The sequence below is a fragment of the Sciurus vulgaris genome (genome assembly GCF_902686455.1).
Source record: "Sciurus vulgaris genome assembly, chromosome: 9".
NCBI lineage: Eukaryota > Metazoa > Chordata > Mammalia > Rodentia > Sciuridae > Sciurus > Sciurus vulgaris.
In genome coordinates this window covers 4,068,298-4,093,798 of record NC_136469.1, presented here as the reverse complement: position 1 = coordinate 4,093,798, position 25,501 = coordinate 4,068,298, and the positions used below count along the sequence as shown (strand labels likewise).

The 25,501-nt window shown below is 36.9% G+C and overlaps 1 protein-coding gene across 12 annotated transcripts in view; it reads right to left on the bottom strand.

Moving 5' to 3' along the window:
* Positions 1-25,501, bottom strand: part of BLTP1 (bridge-like lipid transfer protein family member 1) — a 191,708-nt gene that overhangs the window by 25,620 nt on the left and 140,587 nt on the right. For 5 of the 12 annotated variants that reach the window (XM_079153382.1, XM_079153389.1, XM_079153388.1 and 2 more), the window contains 11 exons: positions 24,933-25,131; positions 19,789-19,848; positions 18,518-18,744; positions 17,613-17,813; positions 17,298-17,428; positions 15,726-15,849; positions 8,423-8,535; positions 7,686-7,776; positions 7,095-7,157; positions 4,901-5,154; positions 70-285 (listed from right to left, as the gene is read on the bottom strand). In XM_079153382.1, coding sequence (XP_079009508.1) covers positions 70-285; positions 4,901-5,154; positions 7,095-7,157; positions 7,686-7,776; positions 8,423-8,535; positions 15,726-15,849; positions 17,298-17,428; positions 17,613-17,813; positions 18,518-18,744; positions 19,789-19,848; positions 24,933-25,131 — 1,679 coding nt within the window. The remainder of the gene's footprint in view (positions 1-69; positions 286-4,900; positions 5,155-7,094; positions 7,158-7,685; positions 7,777-8,422; positions 8,536-15,725; positions 15,850-17,297; positions 17,429-17,612; positions 17,814-18,517; positions 18,745-19,788; positions 19,849-24,932; positions 25,132-25,501) is intronic. The other 7 variants (XM_079153387.1, XM_079153393.1, XM_079153390.1 and 4 more) reach the window with 6 other exon arrangements.

Sequence of the window (25,501 nt, the reverse complement as noted above, 5' to 3'; positions counted from 1 at the left end):
ATATGTGATATGTGAGTAGTATTTCTAATACGTGAAGTTATAGGTACCTCTCTTCAACCAGCTTCTTACCTTCTCAGACCTATGTCATCATGTTCTGGTAGAAGGGTGGTTGGGTGGAGTACACATTTTCCACTATCGATTTCAACCCGTATATCAAGTTCAAAATCAATATTTCTTTCAGTAGCTGTGCCACTAAGACTTCGATTGACTGGTGTTGTTGGCCAGCGTTCTGTAAATAACTGATGAACAGCAGCAAAGCCTGTTGCCTTTTTACGTGAAGTGTGTCTACAGAAAAAGAAAGCTGATCATTACAATGTAGCAAAATGGGAATTATTTATTTATTTATTTATTTATTTACTTACTTATTTATTTTTGCCCTGCTGGGGATCGAACCCAGGGCCTTGTGCTTGCAAGGCAAGCACTCTACCAACTGAGCTATCTCCCCAGCCCTGGGAATTCTTTTTAATAAACCACTTTCCAGTATGTTATGTTGGCTTATAGTCTATAAATAATTTCACTATTTTATATATTCACACAAATCACTCACCAGCACATTCTAATTGGACCCCTCCTAGTTTGAAGAAGACATATTTTGACATGCCAGGCAATGTGCTAGGTGACAAGGACACAGGCACAGTCCCTGCTGTTAATGAATTCAATTGCAATGACCAAACTATATTCAGGAGTCTTCATTTACTCAGTGATAAAATCTAAATGCTATTTTCCTGCTTTTATTAAAAGACAGAAGGTTCCACAAAAAAATACAAATAGGCTGGGCATGGTGGCAAATACTTGTAAAACCAGTGACTCAGGAGGCTGAGGCAGGAGGATTGCAAGTTCAAAGCCAGCCTCACAACTTAAGCCAGATCTGCCTCAAAATTTAAAAAATATGAAGGGTTAGGGATATAGGGATGTGGCTAAGGGTTACATGTCCCTGGGTTTAATCCCCAGTATTGAAAAAAAACTACAACTAGAACTATCTTATGATCCAGTAACCCCAGGTCTGGGTATTTATCCAAAAGAACTGAAATCAGAATCTTTAAGAGAGAGCACTTCCATATTCATCACAGCATTTTCCACAATAGACAAGGCAAGGAAAAAAAATCTAAACGTCTAACAACAGGTGAACAGACGAAAAAAGAAAAAATAGCACATACAATGAACTTCAAAATAGAAGGAAATGCTGCAATATTCGATCACATAATGAACTTGAGTTCATTTCACTAAGTAAAAAAAGTCAGCCAGCTCAAGAAGGCCTAACACTACAGAAGCCCACCTGTACAGCCCACCTGAAACAGTGCACCACACAGAGGCAAGGACAGTGCTGGCTATGTGGGAAGCTGCCAATGAGCAGGGATGAGGCTTCATTTATGCAGAGGAGCAAGCTCTCAAGATCGGCCATGCTACTCAGTGCCCGCAGATAACACTGCACAGTACACTTAAAACTGTACAAGTTGTGTTCTTACCAATAAAATAGTTTTTAAATTGTCTAACTATACACCTAGAAAGATGGCCACGTTAATGTGAAATGTATCTATTAATAAACAAGACTGAAAATTGTGCACCACCATCAAGTGGGGTTCATCCCAGGAATGCAAGGTTGGTTTAACACCCATAAATCAATAAACGTAATCCGTCGTGTCAACAGAGTTAAGGATAAGAACCATATGGTTATTTCAGTTGACGCAGAAAAAATGTTCGACAAAATACAGCACCCCTTCATGTTCAAAACACTAGAAAAAATCGGGATAGTAGGAACATACCTGAATGTTGTAGAGGCTATTTATGCTAAGTCCATGGCCAACATCATTCTTAATGGAGAAACACTGAAAGCATTCTCTTTAAAAATGGGAACAAGACAGGGATGCCCTCTTTCACCACTTCTATTCAACATCGTATTGAAATACTGGCCAGAGCAATTAGACAGACTAAAGAAATTAAAGGGAAATGAATAGAAAAAGAGGAACTTAAGCTGTCACTATTTGCTGATGATATAGAGGATCCAAAAACTCCTCCAGAAAACTTCTAGGCCTCATAAATGAATTCAGCAAAATAGCAAGTTATAAAATCAACATGCATAAATCTAAAGCATTTTTATGCATAAGCAATGAAACATCTGAAAGGGAAATGAGGAAAACAACTCCATTTGCAATAGCCTCAAAAAAAAAAATAAAATACTTGGGAATCAAACTAACCAAAGAGGCAAAAGCTCTCTACAATGAAAACTACAAAACATTGAAGAAAGAAATTGAGGAAGACCTTAGAAGATAGAAAGATCTCCCATGTTTTTGGATAGGCAAAATTAATATTATCAAAATGGCCATACTACCAAAAGTGCTATACAGATTTAACACAATTCCAATTAAAATCCCTATGACATTTCTCATAGAAACAGAAAAAGCAATCATGAAATTCATCTGGAAGAACAAAAGACCCAGAATTGACAAAAAAATTCCTGGACAGAAAAAGTGATGTAGGAGGTATTGCTATACCAGATCTTAAACTCTATTATAGGGCAATAGTAACAAAAACAGCATGGTACTGGCACCAAAACAGACAGGTAGATCAATGGTACAGGATAGAAGACATGGAGACCTACCCACATGAGTACAGTAACTTCATACTAGACAAGGGTGCCAAAAACATACAATGAAGAAAAGATAGCCTCTTCAACAAATGGTGCTGGGAAAACTGGCAATCCATATGTAGTAAACTGAAATTAAACCCCTATCTCTCACCCCTGCACAAAACTCAACTCAATCAAGATGGATCAAGGATCTAAGAATTAGACCTGAGACCCTTCACCAAACAGAAGAAAAAGTAGGCCCGAATCTCCATCATGTTGGCTTAGGAGCAGACTTCCTTAGCAAGACCCCCATAGCACAAAAAATAAAAGCAAGAATCAATAAATGGGAAACAATCAACAATGTGAAAAGAGAGCCTACAGAGTGGGAGAAAACCTGTTCCACACACACTTCAGACAGAGCACTCATCTCCAAAGTTTATAAAGAACTTAAAAAACTTTACACCCAAAATTCAAAGAACCCAATCAATAAGTGCGCTAAGGAAATGAGCAGACACTTCACAAAAGAAGATATACTGATGATCAACAAATACATGAAAAAGTACTCATCTTCCCTAGTAATCAGAGAAACAGAGAAATGCAAATTAAAACCACCCTCAGATTTCACCTAACTATAATCAGAATGGCTGTTATCAAGAACACAAGCAATAATAAGTGTTGGCGTGGATGTGGGGAAAAAGGCACACTCAAATATTGCTAGTGGAGTTGCAAATTGGTACAGCCACTCTGGAAAGCAGTATGGAGATTCCTCAGAAAGCTTGGAATGGACCCACCATTTGACCCAGCTATCCCACTCCTCGGTTTATACCCAAAGGACTTAAAATCAGCATACTACAGTGATGCAGCCACATCAATGTTCATAGCAGCTCAATTCACAATAGCTAGATTGTGGAACCAACCTAGATGCCCTTCAATTGACAAATGAATAAAGAAGCTGTGATATATATACACAATGGAATATTACTCAGGCATAAAGAAGAATAAAATTATGGCATTTGCTGGTAAATGAATGAAGTTGGAAAATATCGTGCTAAGTGAAATAGGTCAAGCCCAAAAAAATCAAAGGCCAAATGTTTTCTCTGATAAGTGCATGACGTTATATAACAATGGGGGGCAGTGTGGGGAAGAGAAGAAGGAACTTTGGATGGTGTAGAGGAAAAAGGGGTGGGAGCAGGTGGGAATGGAAAAACAGTAGAATGAAAAAAAAGACTTTTTTTAAAAAGGGAACATAAAACAGAAAAGTAAAGTAGAGAGATATAGATCATGTGTCTAGGAAGACAAATGTCTGACCTTTAGGATTACCATTTAAGATATTTGAATAATTTATCTAAAAACTATTAAACATTATTTCTTTTAGCCAATTTAAAAATTTATGTTTTCAGAAATACCAAAATACCTAGAGAAATTATTTAGAAAAGACCCAAGCCTTGACACATCCCTGTAAAACTACAGAACATAAAAATAATTTTTAAAATGTATAGGTAAACAAACATTAAAATATCAAAAAAAGAAAAAGTGCAAGTTCCATTTACAGAACTGAAAGTGGTATCAACCAGCATATGCTAAATATTGATGCTATAGGTTAATGGAAGAGTTTTCCTTAAAAAAAAAATTATTAAACTAGAATTATGTAGTGAACCCAATAAACAATCAAATATGAGAATCAGCAGTTATTTTAGATATAAAAAATGAAGTAAGTAGATCTGTATTACAACTCTTCTCAGCAATTTGAGGGTGCAATACAGAAAAATGAGGGAATAAACAAAACTATGTTGATAAAAGAGATTTAAGAGTTGGTGGTTTCAGTCAAGGAAAAGGAGGAAAGAATCCTATGGCTCAGAATTGACAAGACTGAAGAATGGGGGCAGCCCGTAAGAGACTGACCAACTTTCAACTAGTCCTCTTGTGCCTAGTCAATTTCCTGTTATTCCCGCCACTACAAACTTTTATTGTCACAACCTCATTTGAGTGGCGGTCATACACTTTCTTTATTAATATCACCTGAACTCATTTCTCATCTTCTTTCTTTCTTCCAAGAATTGGTTGAATCTTTCATCCACTGCTAAACATTTCCCCTTTCTTATGCTTCAATTCTATACTATACTATAATTATACTATGTCTCCCTGCAATTTGTTACTTTCTAAGGTCAGGAGAAATATAGCCTTCTCCTTTAACTCATAACCACATCTTTACTACCATTTTCCTGATAGGGTTTATCTTGGAAAAATTAAAGGGATCTGAATAAACCCATTTAAATAAAAAATTAGTTCTGAATTCTGGAACACCACCCTAAGGATCTTCAACAGGCTACTCACGAGGGTTTTCGGTAAATATAAAATCTTTCCCGTTCACGGTCTTCATCCTTTTCATCCTTCTCCGAGTCTTCACTGGTAGAAGATAAGCTGTCATCCCGTCGACCCTCCTCAGGTTGGAAAGGTACACTTGGTGAAAAGCCTCCTGGAGTTTTGGGAGAACTGAACACGGAGCACGACCCTTCACTGTTTGATGAGTAGTGAGATGGACCTTCAATAGTTACTGACAAGAGGTCCAGTTCTGTCTCCTCTGGAAACTAATCATTAAAAAAAAAAAAAAAAAAAAAATCAAAGCATATTCGTATTTCAAGCCCATTCTCAATCATAACAAGAAAAAGAAAAAATATATATAAATTTAAACATTATATTTCCTCACTCAACTGAAAGAAAGGTCAGACTTATAAACAGAAGAAATAGCAAGGCAAAGAAGAAAGTGGGTCAAATGACAGAAAGTCATGCCACCAGCACTTCAAAACTTAAAGTTTCGATTTATAGAAACATATGCTGTATTAATCAGTAAACACTGTAATTCTCTAAAAGTAGTAGTGTAACGTGTGGAAACAAAAGAAACATGATCAACTAAAAATCAGAATGATAAGACCAATTAGTAAGAAAAACATGCTGATCCCTCATGCTTGTGAGCTCTCTGAGGGTCTCTAAATAATGAGCCCCTCACGGATCCCTCGCAGGTCGCATACATAGTTGAGTAATTAACACATATTTATTAACTCAACTTCAGAATGCTATATTTTAAGGTAAATAGTCTGTATAAACACATTTAAGAATGACCAGCCTTTGCAAAGTGTAATGTGCTTCCTAAAAATTAGCTTCTGTAGTTTTTAGGAACAAACTACCTAACAAAGATTCATAATGAAATCTTACAAAATGTAATTTATCTGCAGAGACTAGGTGTTCTTCATTTTATAAAATAAACATGTTATCAAATAAACAAGCCAGGTTTGTGTTTGTGGGAATTATCTTTCAACTTTTAAAACTATGGTAAGTGTATGTTGAAAACAATCTCTTCTTTGTGTTTATATGTAAATATACCTTAATTATTACTTTCCAATTTATAATTAGCAAATCTAATACTTATTACATTTATTATCTGACTTATGATTTTCCATATTTTTTTACAAGCAGGGTATACACTATTATTTAAAAATAAGATGACTAGGATGAATCATTTCAAATATTAAGGCCTTTAAGAAGCACCTAATTAGGGCTGGTATGCAACTCAGTGATACAATACTTGCTTAGCAAACATGAAGTCTTAGGTTTGATCCCCAGCATGACAAAATAATAATTTGTTTTTCAAAAAACTGTTAGTTGAATTCATTTAATTTACATACATGATTTGTTTTCAAGTTTTTAGTTTTTTAGAATACAGAAAATATTCATCAAGCTTACTAGCTAGGACACTAATAGTTCTAAAATGAAATCCAATTTGACTAAATTCAGTATAACTATGGGAAATATGTTGAAATCTTGAGCTTGAGAAAGTAAGGAAATGAAAACAAACTATATTTGGAGTAAGTGCCAAATTTTTAAAGTGATTTTAAAGAAAAATTTTAGATAAGGATTTATATACACCTGGTATATCATATCTTTCAAGTTCTTTTTTACTTTTGTGACATATTTTAGGAAAATATTGCATTATAAAAATGTTGCATTTTTAAATGATTGTGTAGCACATTTTCATACTGTATTGAACATGAGAATACATTTTTAAATGTATCGTTTTATAAATACTTGTATATCAGTGATTCAAAAGATAATATTTGATGAATAATTTGTTCTGAGAGTTGATTTTATTTAGTTTGAATTACTTAACAAAGTTTATTTTTTAATTTTCTTTAAGAGATTCACTTTGTAGTTGAAAATATGGGAAAAAGGTTTTCTTCAGGATTAGCAAATAACTAATAAACTGCAGTTCTGGGTTTATGATTTGACTGAATTGATTTGATAAATTTTGAAGATCAAAACAATATTAAACTATATATGACTAAAACTAAAATATATATGCATGCAAGAGCTTATATATATATACATGATAAAAAATTAAACCAACTTTATGTAAAATAGAAAATTTCTGAGGTCTGAGTTTAGTGTGAAATGAAAGGAAGATATTTTGAGAGCAGATTTTCAGAGTGGTTAATTAATAAAAAGCAAAATTTATGTTGTTTTGAATAAGTACCTGAAAATACCCTTCCCCAGGAGAGCTGGACTGTGGTGTACTTCCCCACACTGTATTTTTCAACTTAATTAAAATAATAAGAAAATAAAGTAAAAAAACTTGTGAACAATAAACAAAGGTTTAAAAGTAAACAAGTACACAAAAACCAAAAAATATTTTAACATAAAATTTAACATGCTCTGAAATTAGAACAGCACTCTGAAGCTGACCTCCCCTCTGGTTTCTGCAACTCCCTGTATACACATTTTGAACAAGAATACATAAATAAGTACTTCACACAAATACATCACAATCATGTAAAAGACACAGTGCAGTGTGAATTCTTACTTGCAAGAAAAAATAGTCACCAAAACCTTTCAAAGAGCAAGCAGTTAGGACTCTTCATTGGGCAGGTAAAACACTAAGGCCTGCAGTATGACTGGGATGGAATCAGGAAATGTCCCCAGCTGATCAAGCCACACACTTCACCCAATACCATCTTCACTTTCATGTCAGCAGGAACCAGTATTTTGAAACTGCATTAATACTGCAATTTTATACCTTGTAGAAACTATTCAGCAATGTGTATTTCTAACAAATATAATCTCTTACTGTATCCTGGATGTTAAAAGTTACTCTGGGTCCCGGAGATGCTGCATCCACACGAATTTCTGGGAGCTCTTCAGTTTCTCCTACTCGAGAACTGTAAGTAAAATATAGTTATAAAACACTAATATTCTCATCTTGAAAAAATTCTTGGACTTTCATAAGTCTGATTAATGACATTAACATTCTATCTCTAAATATTTGCTTTATGAAAAGACTGAACTGTTGGCATTCCATTTCTTAACCTTTATCATCCTGTGAAAACAACTCAATGTACTGATTAACTCAAGATTATCTAAAACCAAACCATATAAAAATGAATGTAGTGTTTTTATAGTAATTTGGTATTGAAGCAGTACTTAATTCAAGAGGTACAATTTCCATCTCTTCACATGCTAAACAGATGTGCAACTGTCCATTTCTTGTACTGATATGTAGAGCAGCAGCTGCTGGTGTGTGCACGTCCCCAATCTCTGGACAGTCCAAGTTTGCACAGAAAACTTGTCTTAACGGTAGAGTACTTCATTACTGAAAAGCATCACTGCATTGTGGTACGTGACAAAGGAATTCCTCAAATAAATGCAATGTGACGATAATCAGGATGACTGCTATTTTACCAAAAGGTCCATTTATCTTACCTTATTTTATAATTTATTCAATTAGAATACAGGGGAGAAAAAGCAGTGAATCTTTGTAATAGAGAGAGTGGTTTTATTATTTGTTTCACTGGTTGAAATACATAATACCTTGTTCTTTCCATTCGCTTGAGAGGTGGTCTTCCAGAGGCAGAAATGCTTTTTGATCGGCTATAACTTGGTTTATAACCCAAACCCCACTTATCCTTCAAAGAAGCAGCCTAATGAAAAGGGAAAGAAAAAACAGTGACAATAGACAAGTATCTACTGTTAACATTTTACTCCAGATAAGCAAGACAGTGAGTCGAAGTAGAGCAGTGATCAGCTACCCTTAGATTCTAATGCCATGCGGAGGACTGCACAACGAAAACAGGAGCCACTGTCCTCCACTCTTCTTAGCAAGATCTGATTCCAGGGAAAACCAGTCAGCTGGAGTCCAGCCTGCCCTGGGGGTATTACCACAGCCTAACTGACCAGGGAGAAGGAAAATACCAAGCCCCAATCAGCTCTAGCCACATTGTTCCACCTAAATTGGAAGAAAAAAATTGACGAAGTTGGTGACAGTTCAGAGTCTTGGACTCACTAGAACACTGAGGCCTAATCAGAGGACGAAAAAACACTCGGCCTCCTCAGACACCCCATCACTGCATCACCAGTTTATCATCAGTTTATATATCAGTTTATATAAGTTCCTTTTACTTGGTGCAGTATGTCTGGGAAAAAAATCACAGGATTCCTCTAAAGACTAGGCATGGGACCAACATATATGATCCAGCAATACCACTCCTCAGTAATTATCCTAAAGTCACCATACTACAGTGACACCTGCACACTCATGTTTATGGCAGCATAATTCACAATACCAAACTATGGAACCAGCCTAGGTGTCCATTAACGGATGAATGGATAAAGAAAATGTGATGTATATATATACACAATGGAGTTTTATTCAGCCATAAAGAAAAAATAAAATTATGTCATTTGCAGGAAAATGGTTGGAACGTCATATTAAGTGAAATAAGCCAAACTGAGAAGGTCAAGGGTTCTGTTTTCTCTCATTTGTGAAAGCTAGAGAGGAAAAAGGAAAAGAAAGGTGGGGATTGAGAATCTCATGAAAACATCAAAAGGAGATCAGTAGAGCAGAGGAAAGGAGAGGGTGGGGGGAGGGGAGGAAGGGTGAAGTGTCAGGGAGTGATATTGGTCAAATTATGTTGTTATATTCCATGCATGAACGTGTGACAACAAATATCACCATTATGTACAACTATAATGCACCAATAAAAATGTGGGGGGTGGGGCATCACAAGGCATACTAAAACACAAAAAGAAAGAACACTGAAGAACAGAATACACACCAGAACCAGATATGACCAGTTTTTGGAACCATCAGACCAGAAACTTTTAACGGCTATAATTAAAATACCTAGGGATCTGATGGATGAAGCAGACAGCAAGAACAGATGGGTAATGTAACCAGAGAAACGTGAGTCATAAGAAAGAATCAAAAAGAAATGATAGGTTTCAAAAACACTGACTGAAATTTACACCTTTGATGAGCTTGGGTAGGCTGGACACAGCTGTGGAAGGAATCACCAACCCTGAGGATATAGCAACAGAATCCTGAAAAAAACGAAAAGCAAAAAGAATGGAAGGAAGGAAGATGAATGGATGGAAGGAAGGTAGGTGTTCAAAAACCATGGGACAACTGCAAAAGGTACAAATACGTATTATGATTTGGATCTCGCATGTATTCCAAAGGCCGTGAGCTAAAGGCCTGGCCCCCAATGCAGCCACGTTCAGAGGTGGGTTTTGGGGAATGGCTGGGTCATCAATGGAGCAATGCAAATGATGAAGTGACAGCTAAACTGACCATCTGGAGGTGGAGAAACCGAACAAGGCAGAACCGAGCTGAAGAGAGCAAACCCTTGTGAGCATGACTTTGGGGACGATGTTCTGTCCTTGGCCCTCTCTTTCCCTCCCCCTTCTCTCTCCCACTCCCACGCCTCAGGATTCCTGGCTTTGCTTACCTCTGAAAACATGAACCAAGATGTCTTTTCTCCTTTTAAGTTAATTTTCTCAGCAATGAAAAGATGACTAACACAGTATGTGTAATAGGAATACCAGAAGGAGAAGAAAATAAGAAACATTAGACCAATAATGACTGCAAATTTCCTCAAATTCGCATCAGATACCAAAGCCGACACAGGAAGCTCAGAGAACACCAAGGGCGTGGGGACAACAAATCCCCAAAGAAGCCAGAATTTAAAAATATGTTACCCATATAGGAAGAAAGCACACAATTATATCACTTTTCTTCTATCATCCATGCCAGCAAGAAGAAAGTGAGGAGAAATATTTAAAGTGTTGAGAGGAAAAATTCCAGAAACCTAGAATTCTATACCCTGTGAGATCATTATTCTTCAACAGTGAAGGAGAAACAAAGAACTCCTCAGAAAGACAGAATTTGAGGGGATCTGTAGCCTGCAGATTAGTACTACAAGAAATATTAGGTATTCTACAGAAAATAAAGTTAGAAATTTAAATACCTATAAGGAACAGAAGAATGTTGAAGAGAGGAAGTGAAGGTAAATAAAACCATTTATTTCTCTTGCTCACCACTGTTTTTTTGGTGCTTGGAATCCAAACCCAGGCACTCTATCACTAAGGCATATCCTTAGCCCAAAATTTTTATTTTTCTTATTCTTAATTGCTCTAACAATAACAGTTTGTTCAAAATACTAATACTAATAATTATTCAATTATATATGCTTACATAGTAGAGAAACAAGTGGCAGTCACAAGATGAAGGATAGAAGGCAAGAAGTATTATTATTTTATTACCATGATGTGTTCACCCTGCCTATGAAGTGCTATAGTGTCATTTGAAAGCTCATTTGGATCACTTGTATAGGTATACTGCAAACTGCATGACAACCACTAAAATAAGGTTAAAAAAAGGTACAACTGATATACTAAGAAAGGAGAAAAGAAAGTAATGTGGTTCAACTAACTACAAAAAAGAAGACAAAACAGGAGCAAAGAATAAGGACAATGAATAGAAAACAGTAACAAATATAGATGTTAATCCAATGATATCGGCAATAACTTTAAACATCAATGGTCTAAAATGGTCTTAACATAAAGACTGTTAGACTAGATCAGAAGACAAAACCCAGACACAGGTTACTATAAGAAACTCACTTATATAAACATTTTAAAACAGTCATGCACTGCATAATGACATTTCAGTCAATGTGCACACAATGTTTCCATAACATTATAATGAAGCAGAAATATTCCTATCACCTAGTGATATCATAGCCATCATAACACAAAACAATCTTTTGTGGTAATGTTTTTGTGAACAAAACTACTGAGCTGCCAGTAGTATAAAAGCAGAGCATATACAAGTATATGCAGTATGTAAGACTTGGTAAAAATAAACAACTACGTTACTGGTTTACGTATTCACTGTACTTTGTGAACATTATTTCAGAGTGCTCCTTCTACTGTTAACAGAAAGTCTGTTGTCAAACAGTATGCTGTGCCACAGTGGCAGCAGCCTCCACACATCTTGTGTTTGCTGCATTTCTTCACTGCATCAAGAGTCATATCAAGTGATCAACCCATACCACCTGATCTACAGAAGTACATTCCACCATGTTTGTACGATGACTAAACTGCTCAGCAATGCATTTCCCAAAATGCATCCCTGCCATTATGCAATGCACAAATGTATACATATATAAAGATACATACATATTTAAACCAAATGGATGGAGAAAAAAATATCATGCTAATCAAAAGGGGAGTAGCTATATTTCAGACAGAGCAGACTTCAGAGCAAGGAAAGTCATTACAGATAAAGAAGAATTCACATGCTGTTAAGAGGGCCAATGCTCCAAGCAGACATAATAATCCTTAGTGTACATGTGCCTAACAACACAGCATAAAACTATGTGAGGCAGAAGCTAATAGAAATATGAGCAGAAAACAGACTCCAGTGCTCCTTTATCAGCAGTGTTCAGATATGGAACACAAAACAATCAGAATGGACATGGTTAAATTCAACACTATCATCAATCAACTAGATATAATCAACATCTACTTCGTCCAATGGCATCAGAATACACATTATTCTCCAGTACAGATGGAATATCGCCAAGACAGACCACAACATTGTAAGGTCACAATACACACGTAAATTTAAAGAACAGAAACCACAGTGTGTCTGCTCTCAGACCACCAGGTAAAATAGAGTGATACGTGGAAAGGTACATGGAAACACACACACACACACGTGCCATGCACACATATGCTACCTGTAAAATCCCAAAAATACATTGAACTCAAACAACATACATCAAAACAACATGGGGTCAAAGAAGAAATTGCAAGAAACATTTAAATTTAAAATATTTCTAAATTAAAATGAGAACACAACTTATGAAAATCTGTGAGATGCATGGAAGGCAGTTCTTAGAAGGAAATTTATAGCACAGAATGCGTATGCTAGTAAACAAGGAAGATTTAAAATCAATTGTATGAGCTTCCTCCTCAGGAAACTACACAAATTATGAGAAATTCAATCCTAATTAAGAAAAAAAAAAAAAAAAAAAAAACTGGAAGAGGAAATCAATAGATCAGTAAAACCAAAAGCTTTCTCTTCAAAAAGACAACAGGACAGGCTAAGGAAAGAGAAGAGAGGGGAAGGGAGGGAAGGCGGGAGAGAGAGAGAGGGAAGAGAAACTACTTAGGAGGAGAGGACGTAATTAGAGACAGTATGAACATTAGGAGTGAAGACATACTGTGAACCACTCTATGCCTCAAAATCTGATAAGCAAGATGGACTGATTTTTTTTAAAGATACAATTTGCCAAAATTCACACAAGAAATAGACAATCTGAATAGGCTTATATTTTTTACAAACTAAATTAATAACTAATCACTTTCTGAAACAGAAAGTACCCAGTGCAAATGAGTTCGCTGGTGCACTCTATCAACATTTAAAGAAGAAATAGTACCAATTACCTACAATCTATTTCAGAAGTTAGAAGCAGAGGAACATTACCTCACATTACCTCACTTACCTACAAGGCCACATTGCCTAATTCCAAAACTACTCAAAGGAATTACAAGAAAGAAAACTATAAACCAGTATCTTTTCTGCATACAGTTATAAAAATCTTCCACAAAGTATTAGCAAGTCAAATCCAACAAAAAGAATGCACAAAGAGAACAATATACCACAACCAATTAGGAATTATCTGAAGTATGCAATGGTGGTTCAACATTCAAACATCAATCTGTGTAATCCATCAGATAAGGTTAAAGAAGAAAAGTCTCTCAACCATAGTAATGAATGCTGAAAAATATTTGCCAAAATCCAATACCCATTCATGATTAAAAACTCTCACCAAGCCAGGAATAAAGGGAAACTTCCTTAATTTGATATAACCAAAAGGTGCAAAAATCCCTACAATTAACATCATTCTAATGGCAAGAAATTCAAGGTTCTCCCACTAAGATCAGGAACAAGGCAGTAAATTTCCCTACTGTAGACTGGATCTGGATTTCCAGTATCCCCCAAAGGTCCTTGTGCTGGCCTAAAGGGAGGTGGTGTGACCTTTAGAAGCTGAGGTCTAGTTGAAGTTAGAAGAAGTCAGGTCACAGGGGGAGACCCCTGATGAGGATGTCAAGAACTCAGCCTCCTGCCCCCATTTCCTCTGACACGAGCTTCTGCCATGATTTACTATGACTCCACAAACCCCAAGCAATAGGGCCCAGAGACCATTTACTGAAATCTCTGAAACTTTGAGACAAAATGCATATCTCCTTCTTTTAAGGTGATTACTTTAGGTATTTGCCCCAGTAAAGGAAAGCTGACTAGTAACACTCCCTATTTTTGACACTATATTGGAAGGACTAGCTAGTACACTAAAATGTATGCAGATTAGGAAGGAAGAAATAAAACTGTCTTTGTTCACAGGTGACATGATTGTCTATGTAAAAAATCCACAAGAATTGACAAAAATGTCCTTGCAATTATAGCAAGGTTGCAGGACACAAGGTTAATATACAGAAGTCAATTGCTTTCCTACATACCAGCAATAGACAAGTGGATTCTGCAACTAGAAACATAATTTACTCTTGCATCCACAAAAAGAAAATACTTAGTTATAAATCTAACAAAATATGAACAAGATCTGTATGAAGAAAACTATAAAACTCTGATGAAAGAAATAAAAAAACTGCATAAATGGGGAGATAAATATTCTATGTTCATGTTGGAGGACTCAATATTGTTGGGAGGTCAGTTCCTTGCAACTTGATTAGATTCAGTTCCACCCCAATCAAAAGCCTAGCAAGTTGTTTTGTGGATGTACACAAAAAGATCCTAAAGCTCACAGGGAGAGACAGAAGATTCAAGAAAAGCCAACACAATACTGAAGAACAAGATTGTAATATTGATATTACCCTAATCAAGGTAGCATGGTTTTAGCAAAAGATAAACCAACAGATCAATGGAACAAACTAGCCCAGAATTAGAACCACCTAAGTGTAGTTCTTTTGATCTATTTGCAAAGAGCAAATAGTCCTTTCAACACCTGGTGCAACAAGTGAGCCTCAACATGTAAAAGCAGGACCCTGGACACAGGCAGACCCAGTGTTCTTCACAATATTAACTCAGAAGGGATTGCAGACCTGCACGTAAAATGCAAAACTACCGACTTCCTAGAGGATCATAAGACTCAAGATTTTTGGATGTTTGAGCATTTTGGATTTCAGATTTTCCAACTAGGGATGTTACAAGGAAAACCTTTAAATTTATTTTTCTGTGAACTTAAAACTGCTCAATAAAACTATCTTTAATTTAAAAGGTAAATGAACTCAAAAAGGAGAAAGTGATGGCTGAGGTAAATTCTGGTAAAAAAGGACGGGGAAAGAAGAGACATTTCAGAAGATTTCATGTTTTTCACAGAGTTCACATCAGAAACTACAAAGCAAGTGTAGTTTCATGAAAGGCAGGGAAAATGCAGTGGCAAGGGCCTGACCGTAGACGGAGTTCCACCACCTGGGTTTCACCCTTGCTCTGGTTAGTAGTTACACAGCCAGGCTATATACATTCTAACATACATTAAATAAGACTTTATAATCTTGGTCAAATTACCTGACCTGTGTCTCAGTTTCCTTCTCTTTAAAATGGGAAAATAACAACAGCTATCTCATAGGACTACAGTGGATTAGGTTGTTAAATGTAAAGTGCTTTTAAACAGTGCCTGGTGCAAACAGATCTGATTTGTGCAAACCAGGTGGCATGGTCCAAGCAATGCAAGAAAAGTGAACACAAGCTTCAGCAGAGGTAAGTTAAAAAAAAGTTGAATAAATTTCTTTCTAAACATTTACTCACTCGCATACTGGATCTCCGCAATTTTTTACGAACATCTCTTCGAATATCATTCACAGCCACAGATTCTAACTGTTGGTACCGTTGAATTTCCTGGTTTATGGTTCCTTCACTTGCACCTAATTTTCTAAATGCAAAACAAATAAGGCCATTATTGTAAAGAAGCAGTGAAGTAAAACTGACACTTACTTGCTCGTCTCTCTCACTTGTCAGAATACCAATGATTATGTACGGACAGGCTAAGACCCTAAAACAAAACAACCCATTTAACAGCTGAGGAAATGCTTCCCTGTCCCTCCGCACCAACACTGGGGATTGAACTCAGGCATACTAACCACCAAGTTACATCTACAACGCTTTCTTTTCTTTCTTTTTTTGAGATTTTGCCAGTTGGCTGAAGCAGGACTTGAACTTACAACCCTGCTGCTCAGTCTCCCAAGTCACTGAGACTACAGTCATGTGCCACATGTCCCGCTGAGGAAATGCTTCTTACCCATTGCTGTATCAAAAGTCTCTAGCAAGCTAATGAAAACCACAGACCCACTGTGTAAAGTGTCTCTGTGTCAAATTCTACATAAAATATGAGCCTTGGGTAAGATTTTGGAAGAAGAATATATTTTGCTTCAAGTCATTCTTTCCCCCTGAGAACAAACAAACTGTAATGTAAGTCAATAGGAAAATGTGAATTGGTTCATGGTAATTTCCAGACCAGTTTTGAGGCATTAACTTTTACTGTATAAAATGTATCTGTGGATAAGTCATTGAATGCAAAACAAACAAACAACTTCTCACAAGGGAGAGGTATCTGAAAATTAGAAAAGATGAGGTATGACCGACCATTAACTCTTAGGAAAATAAAGTTCCAAAGTTTAGCAAGGAGAACATTTATTCTTCTAAAGGGGGTGTTACTTAGTATCATCCAGTAAGCAACAGAGAAAAAAGATTACCACTACCTACTCATTCCTACTCCTACTTCAGTTCTAGAGAACTGGTAATTCAGGCGGGCAAGGAGTGTGTGTGTGTGAGGTGGTGCGAGAATAAACCTTCAAGTCAGATACACCCAAGGTCAAGTTTCAATTCTTCAACTCCTCTGAGTCAATTTTTCCATCAATAAACTTGGATGCCATCTAACCTCAAAGAAATGTTGTGAGAATTAAATTGAGATGACATATCAAACTCACAATAGGGAGTTAAAAATGGTAACTTTTTCTCCTCTAAAAAATTTCATTCCAATAATAGTGCTAGCAATATGTAACACATACATTTGTATATGCATATAAAGACAAAGGAGAGTTCATGTGCCTATGCGGCAACATGTACATGTGATACAAAGTCAGTCTAAACTGGTCAGAAATGAGTGTGAACAGTAGGAGACTAGGATTTCAGGCCTCACTTTATCACTAATGAACCTGTGATCTCAGGCAAATTATTAAACTTCTCTGGACCCCAGAGATACAGATCTCGTTAATGATCTAAAGGGTTTGGATTAGCCTAAATCAAGTTTCCTCCATATTTAGTAACCCGTGGTTCTATTATTTGAGAATACTGCATTAAGCTAAAAGTCAAAACACATACTTAAGGTCATCTATTACTTTGGCCTGTTCATTCAGTTCTCTGATATCCACTAGACGCTTCATAATCTTTCTTCCTCTGAGCTCTCCGAGCTGGCTAGAGGATGTTCCTTGTCTTCGATAATCTACAGCTTCCTGAAAAACCAAAAGCATATGTATCAACGTCCCCTTTCAGTTCACAGAGCAAATCTATACTATAAAATTAACAACCTAAATCAAAGAATGCATGCAAGAATCAAAGTCATCTACATTAAGATGATTGGCACTCTCCATTGATTCAAATCCCTTTATTTTCATAAGAAATCTAGTTGCTACCTACATTTCCCCATGAATGTGCTCTGCATGCTTTCAAATGAGACTGGCTAAACTGAGGGGAGCCCCACATCTCTGGGTCACATAGAAACTCTGCAGGAACAGAATAGCGCTGATTTGGGGGCATCAGGCCTAGTAGGTGATTTACAAGTCGCTGCCCAAAGGTGAGCTTGTGGCCATCTCCACTTACTGAACTTCCATCTGAACTCTAAATAATAAACAATAATATTAATTTTTAAAAAATTTTTTTCCAAGAACAGAAAGAACTACTTGTGGTACAATAATTTAAAAATGCTTAAAATAACTTCTGAAAATCAATACCAGATTGAAAAGCAGATAGCTTTATGCCAACCAAATAATTTGCTACTGTAAATTGTATAATATTTTTAAAATGTATACTTTTATTTTGTGTGTGCACTTTGCTTTTTCTGAGATTCTTATTAAAAATCTTTGTTAAGATATAATTCACATACCATAAAATTCACCCATTTAGACTGTACAGTTCAATGCATTTTAGCATATTTACAAAATTGAGCAATCATTATCACACCAGGAACATTTTTATCACCAAAATAACCCCACGATGCCTATTAGCATCACTTCACATCCCCCCACTACCACCCCCCACTGCCCCAACCTAGGCACCTGCTCGTCACCAGGCTATCTCTACACATCTGCCTTCACTCCACTTTCAGAGTCATTACATACCTGCAGGGTAAGGCACAGCCGGATGACAAGTCATTATGAAACACAGAACTCAAAGGGCACCACAACGAAATGCAGACCCAGGGCACCACCACTAAGTTCTCTTCCTCCACAAACAGCAATGATAACATAAATAACTTTGGATTAATTATATCCTGGTCTCAGGTAAAAGCCAGTCCTGAAATTCCCAACAAGGAGTTCACTTACAGTGTGGATAGTGGGAGACATGGTATCAACTTCATCCTCATCGGACAGGTCAGCTATGTTCACGGAATTCAGATCAGCAATGTCATCGATGTCCTCCTCGCCAGTCAGTGTGGTAAGGGTGTTGCCCAGAGCATTGAGCCTCTTGCCAATGTTAGGATCCATATGAACATCAATCCCACACATCTTCCACAGCACATTGAGGGTCCAGGTTCCAGCACTACTGCTTTCTGTTTAAGTAAAGAAGTGACCTTCATGGAAATCCTGAGTATAGGAATTTAAATAATCCTACACATAAGTAACAAAGTACATGATGTCCATATACAGTAACTAGTATTTTTCACCTAGATCTGTCAGAAAAATTAGGCTATTTATACTTGATTTCTGTACCCACACAGTGTTAAGTGCACACCTACTGTTTCATCTGTATAGCACCCTCCTTTATCCTGAGAGGTACAGATTTCCTCTCCTGCCCCTAAACTGCCTTTCCATGGCGATATCAGGGATTGCAAAGACCCTATTCATTAGATAGAATTAGTTAGGTAATTAGTTCAGGTGAATGTCAAAGTTGGAAAAATAAAAATCTTTTCTGAGCTTGAGCAAAGGCTGATTCCTCTCTAATAACTGAGAGCGGAGAGATGAGGCTCACGAACTCTGAGTAGTCATGTGTGGTTCTGCCTCGTAAAGAGGAGGTCACCAGTTTAAAAAAAAAAAAAAAAAACTGACAAAGAAGAAATGAGGCAGACAGAGGGGAGCAAAAGCACGAGCAGGAGCAAGCTACCTGAAAGCTGGGACCGTGTTCATTCTCTTTCCTGAGATAGTAATTCCTAAACTTAATTCTAATCTGCAAACATCCTTTTAATAAGCTCCCCCTTTTGGTTCAGCTAGCTTGAGTGGACTGTGGTCTCTTGCAGACAGAGTTCTGACAAGTACATGTGACCTCTCTACGAGTGAGTATGTGTGCTTCCGTGACCACTCTTTCCTCCTACAAGTGCTGCTGGAAAGTCCCTGACCCTCAGTTCTGTCACTGGGGACTGCAGGTCTCCATGCCTTCTCAGGATCAGCACTGAAGCTAAGGCTGGGGAGGACAACAGAAATAGTACCCAGAGAAGGCAGAGCTACTCACCAATAGGCTTCCACCTCCTCAACATTTTAAGGGCTTTAAATAAACATCTACCTTTAGCTCACCCTGCCCAACTTTACAAAAAGATAAATAAAAACGTACACACTTTATATGACATACGTAGCAAAAGTAATCCTGATTAAGAACCTACCAGCTGCTGCTTGTCCTGTGGTCCTTGAGCACACTTCATAGGTGCCATCTGGAACTACGCCTGCAAAAAGACCCCAAAATAGTTTTCAATAAAAACGGGCCTGTGATTAAATATTATACTCCAGTGACCAAACACAAACACGAGTGCGAGCCCTTGTGGGCTTCAGTCCCTAATCTGTGGGATGGAAGGGCTCCTGTAATGACCCAGTAGATCCATTCCACATCTTACAATGTTCTGTTCTAAGACTTTAATACCTGACCTGCAGTGTTAGCCCTTCTCTCTGCACATGATTTCCTCCTCAGAGTCAAAACACCCAGTGGGCTCTGAGACTCTAGATGGCTTTCCATCAACATCCAGGATGCCAAGGCAATTTGTGTCAGCATAAATCAATCGTACTTTCAGAACGCAAATGATTTAAACATGACTTCTTAACAGCAGAACTCCCACATTAGGTCAAAGACATAATCCATTAGCTTGTCTTCTTTTTATGAGAGAAAATGACTGACTGTCCTGATGCCAATCTCAAGGTCATAGCTACTCCTAGAGGATAACTGATTCACTAGGAAATGTTTAATGCCACCTAGCTTTAACCTGTTAACTTAAAGTTTCAGAACAGAGGTCAGATAGATTCAACAGCTTTAAACCATAAGGGATATACCTTGCTTGAGAAACTCTTGAACAAAATAAACTCTAAAGAAGGAATTAAGGCCTTTCTTAGTAATTCTTTAAACATCAGTCTGAACTTGACAGTACATAGTCTCAAATGAAACATCCTCTAATGACTCCCTTTGGATCCTAAATTGGTATTCAAGTGTTAAAGTAAGATATATATTTGTTTTCTAGGAACTCTGGTATTCAATTTGACTTTCCTTAAATTTTTTCAAAATAGAAAAATCCTGACTTAGATGTGCTACAATTTAGTTTGTAAGAGAAGATTTATTTGTTATCAAATGACGATTTCTATTATATGTTTTTAAAAAGATATTGCAAATAACTTTACAATCTATATTTTTAAATAATACAGTACCTGTGTCTTGCACACAAATTCTAAATTAAGAAAATCCTAGATTTGGCCTTCAGGTGAAGATCTGTTTAATTTACCTTTATACTCTACAATGTACAAATCAGAATTTGTATTAACCTTTCAAATCCAAGAACGCTAGAATGAAACGAAAATCCTTTGAAATGTGAACAACATAACTGAGGCCACAGGAAAGGAAGATCAGGAAAATAAAAAGGAAGCAGAAAACTTTTAGGATGTCCAATCCCAAGAAGTGATATATTATTTTAAAACATCAAGTTTAAAAAATCATATAAATTCACAGAACACAGAACCATGATGAATTAATATGGAGTTTTAATTAAATAGGAGTTTTAGTGAAACTATATCCTGAAGAGGAGGGCTAGAAAATGTATGAGGTTCTTCCCTTCATGCTCAGGGTCTCTGTGCCAGAGACACAAAGCCGACAAGGACCAGCAACTGTACCTGGGATGGCAAGTCCTGATGGTTCCCACAATTTGCCCACATACATGCTAATAAAATGGGTCTAATCTATCTACATGGTCCTTGGAATTCTTACAAATTGTCCTAATTTTTGTTGTGATTCGCAAAAAAAACATCACCGGGAAGGCAAATTTCACTGTGTCATCTTTTTTTGCTAAGGCGTGTTTTTACAACAACCTGTAAAAACACAATTCTAAGGCATAATGTGATCATTCCTTATTTCTCTGCCCTAAACTCATCTTTCTTCAAAAACATTAAATGAAAGTTATATCCAAGTATACTTACTACTAATAAAAGCTAAACATTGTAAACTAATTTGTTCACTATCATTTATAATTGTTATATGTCAATAAAACTCCTCTGATCCATCCCCTATAAATCCCTCCCAAGAAAACTCATCAACAGCAGACTACAAAAGCCTCTGAAACCTGAGTCGAGAATGACATCTCAATGCCCACCTAACATGTTAGTGTTCTACAGTGTTGGCAGAAATGTATATGGAAGCACTGAAATAGTATTTATTTGTTTCTTAAATACATGTTTTTGATTCTGAGGAATACTTCTTTTTTATTTATTTGTTTTTTTAGTTATAGATGGACACAATACTTTTATTTTATTTATTTTTATGTGGTGTTGAGGATCAAACCCAGCAACTCACACATGTGAGGCAAGCAGGCTACCACTGAGCTACAGCCATAGCCCCTGAGGAATACTACTTATTTCACATTTCTTTTTTTTTTTAAATTTTAATTAAAAATCATAAATTTACATAGGGCAATGTTGTTGTGATTCATTGTTATTTTTTTCCCCTTCCCCCTCACCCCTCCCACCCCTCTTTTCCCTCTATACAGTCCTTCCTTCCTCCATTCTTACCACCCTCCTTCCCTAACCCTAAACCTAACCCTAACCCTAACACTAACCCCTCCTACACCCCCTTATATGTCCTCATCCTCTTATCAGCAAGATCATTCGTCCTTTAGTTGAGATTGGCTTATCTCACTTAGCATGATATCCTCCAATTTCATCCGTTTGCCTGCAAATGCCATAATTTTATCATCCTTCATGGCTGAGTAATATTCCATTGTATATATATACCACAGTTTCTTTATCCATTCATCAACTGAAGTACATCTAGGTTGGTTCCACAATCTGGCTATAGTGAATTGAGCAGCTATGAACATTGACGTGGCCGTATCTCTGTAGTATGCTGATTTTAAGTCCTTTGGGTATAGGCCAAGGAGTGGGATAGCTGGGTCAAATGGTGGTTCCATTCCAAGCTTTCTGAGGAATCTCCATACTGCTTTCCAGAGTGGCTGCACTAATTTGCAGCCCCACCAGCAATGTATGAGTGTGCCTTTTTCCCCACATCCTCGCCAACACCTATTGTTGCTTGTGTTCTTGATAATCGCCATTCTAATTGAGGTGGGATGAAATCTTAGGGTAGTTTTGATTTGCATTTCTCTTATTACTAGAGATGTTGAACATTTTTTCATATATCTGTTGACTGCTTGTACATCTTCTTCTGTGAAGTGTCTGTTCATTTCCTTAGCCCATTTGTTGATTGGATTATTTGTATTCTTGGTGTAGAGTTTTTTGGGTTCTTTATATATTCTGGAAATTAGCGCTCTATCTGAAGTATGAGTGGCAAAGATATTCTCCCACTCTGTAGGCTCTCTCTTCACATTAATGACAGTTTCCTTTGCTGAGAGAAAGCTTTTTAGTTTGAAACTATCCCAGTTGTTGATTCTAGCTTTTATTTCTTGTGCTATGGGAGTCCTGTTAAGGAAGTCTGATCCTAAGCCAACAAGTTAAAGGTTTGGACCTACTTTTTCTTCTATAAGATGCGGGGTCTCTGGTCTGATTCCGAGGTCCTTGATCCATTTTGAGTTGAGTTTTGTGCAGGGTGAGAGATAGGGATTTAGTTTCTTATTTCACATTTCTTATGTACTTTACGATGAACTATTAAACAAATGACACCTTTCCTTTTCCCCCAAATATATTCTATTAATTTTAATTAATTCAAGAATGGAAAGATAGTACCTCAATAAAAAGTTGACAGGTTAATTTTTTGCCTTTTTGCCTTTAATAAGAAAAATCCCAAAACCAAAAGAATAAATATGCCATAATGATTTTTTAAACCCACAACTACTATATAAAATGATAATCTGTAAAGATTACTGATGAAGGCTATTTTTGGTCTTTTGAATAACAGGCATGATGAGTATTTGATATCAAGTCTAGGAAACCTGAAGTATTTCAAAGAAAACCCATAGTTAACCTATGAATTATCCGAATGCAAAGTATCTAAAATAGTTCAGGACATATGGCACTGTCACACACCAACAACTCAAAGCTGAAGGAATCTGAGCAGGAGCAAATGCAGGAAGCACTCTGCTTTTCCTCTGAAGTAGGTCAACAGTCATGGAGAGGTCCCTCCCTATCCCTGCAGAAGACCCTTATCTTGGAAGGCAAAGGAAGGGACACAGAGAGGACTCTGCACACAGGGGCCTTGCGAGTTCCCTGGTTACCAGGCCGAGCTCACGCCTTCTTCGTGTGTACTTTGCTGTAATGCAGGATTCTTCATCCAACCTATCACAAGAACACCCAGGGTTAGCCATGTCCTTGAGTCTTCATTTCCTTGTGACGGCTCCCATGTTGCATAGAACTTACATTAATACATTGGTTTGCTTTTCTGTCACTAGGCTGTCTTTTGTTACAGGGGCCTAGCAGAAAGTCTGAAAGGGCAAAAGGAAAAGATAACTTTCTTTCCCTACACATCAAAACCAAGACTTTCACCTGTATTTCATTGAAGTCTTAGTTAATATTGAATGAGGCAACTACAATTTTCAGTGTAAAAATGAGAAGTTTCCCCATTCCTCAAAGAAAATCCAGAACTGGAAAGATTTTCCTCCAGTTAAAGACAGGGAAGTAGCTGTGTAAAGGACGATGATACACCCCTTTATAAAAAGTTTAAGTACTGCCTGACTTCAAGATTGGCTGGGGATTTTAGTTCACACTCCTCTAACTCCTCAAGTGTATTTTTTCTTCACTATTAAGACTAATGATGCTTTACTAATTGCTACAATATAACTTGAAGTATTAAAATAGACACAAATAAATGCTCTACCTCAAAACTAGCATATAAACACAGAATGTTATACACAAACTGGAATATGATGGAACTGGAGAAATTCATACATCACATTGTACTCCTACAAACTTGAATGTATGGATGTATTTGTACCAATATGAATCAAGGCCTCAATTCCTAGTCCTGGAAATGCACAACCTGCTCTGTGTTTTAGGAGTTGGGTCTTACACAGTTACTCCTTTATTTCAAGATCCCTAAGGAACAAAGATGCTTCATCTGGCTGAATTTCATGGATGGATTACCAGCAAACTCAGGGAGTGAGCAAAGCTTCAAATGTCACACCACAAAAGGAATGCTGGGGTGATTTACCCAGCTACTGAAACCTGTAGCTTGTCACACATACATTTGGTCACCTTTAACTAGGAATGGCCCTTATTTCACAAAGTCAAAAACCATTTCTATACTTGAACATTCTTTATTTAAAAAAATAAAGACTCTGCTTTATTTATTCAAATTCTGAACCGCATACAGAAAATAAAAGACACTCACAGGCATTCATTACCAGATCCCCACGTATTTCTGGTTTCCAGTCATCCCACGATGTCTCAAAGCCATCAGCAAAACGAATACAGAAGTTTTTGAAATGCCCTTTGCTAACCAGAGACTCTGAAGAGCAAGCAGTGATGAGAGTGCTCTCAATGGTCAATACTAAGGCTGAACCGGTGTCAAGGTCCCCAGTGTGATTAGACTGCAAAAGACATTCAAGAAAAAGTAAGACAAGGAATTTTTAAAGCCAGAAATCTTCAGATTAGTAGGAATGAAAATCTAGAAAGGGCCAAGTCTAGAAATCCTTATTATAATGACTTTGAAAAATTAAATCACTCCTGCTGAACATGGTGGTCCAGGCCAGTAATCCCAGTGACCTAGGAAGGCTGAGGCAGGAGGATCACAAGTTTGAGCCTAGACTCTGCAAGTCAGACACTCGGCAACTTAGCAAGAACTTAACTCAAAATAAAAAATCAAAGGGTTGGGGATATAGTGAAGTGGTAAAATGCCACTGAGTTCAGTTTCCAGTATCGAAATTAAATAAATAATAACTGCTCAAGGGAAATGCATTT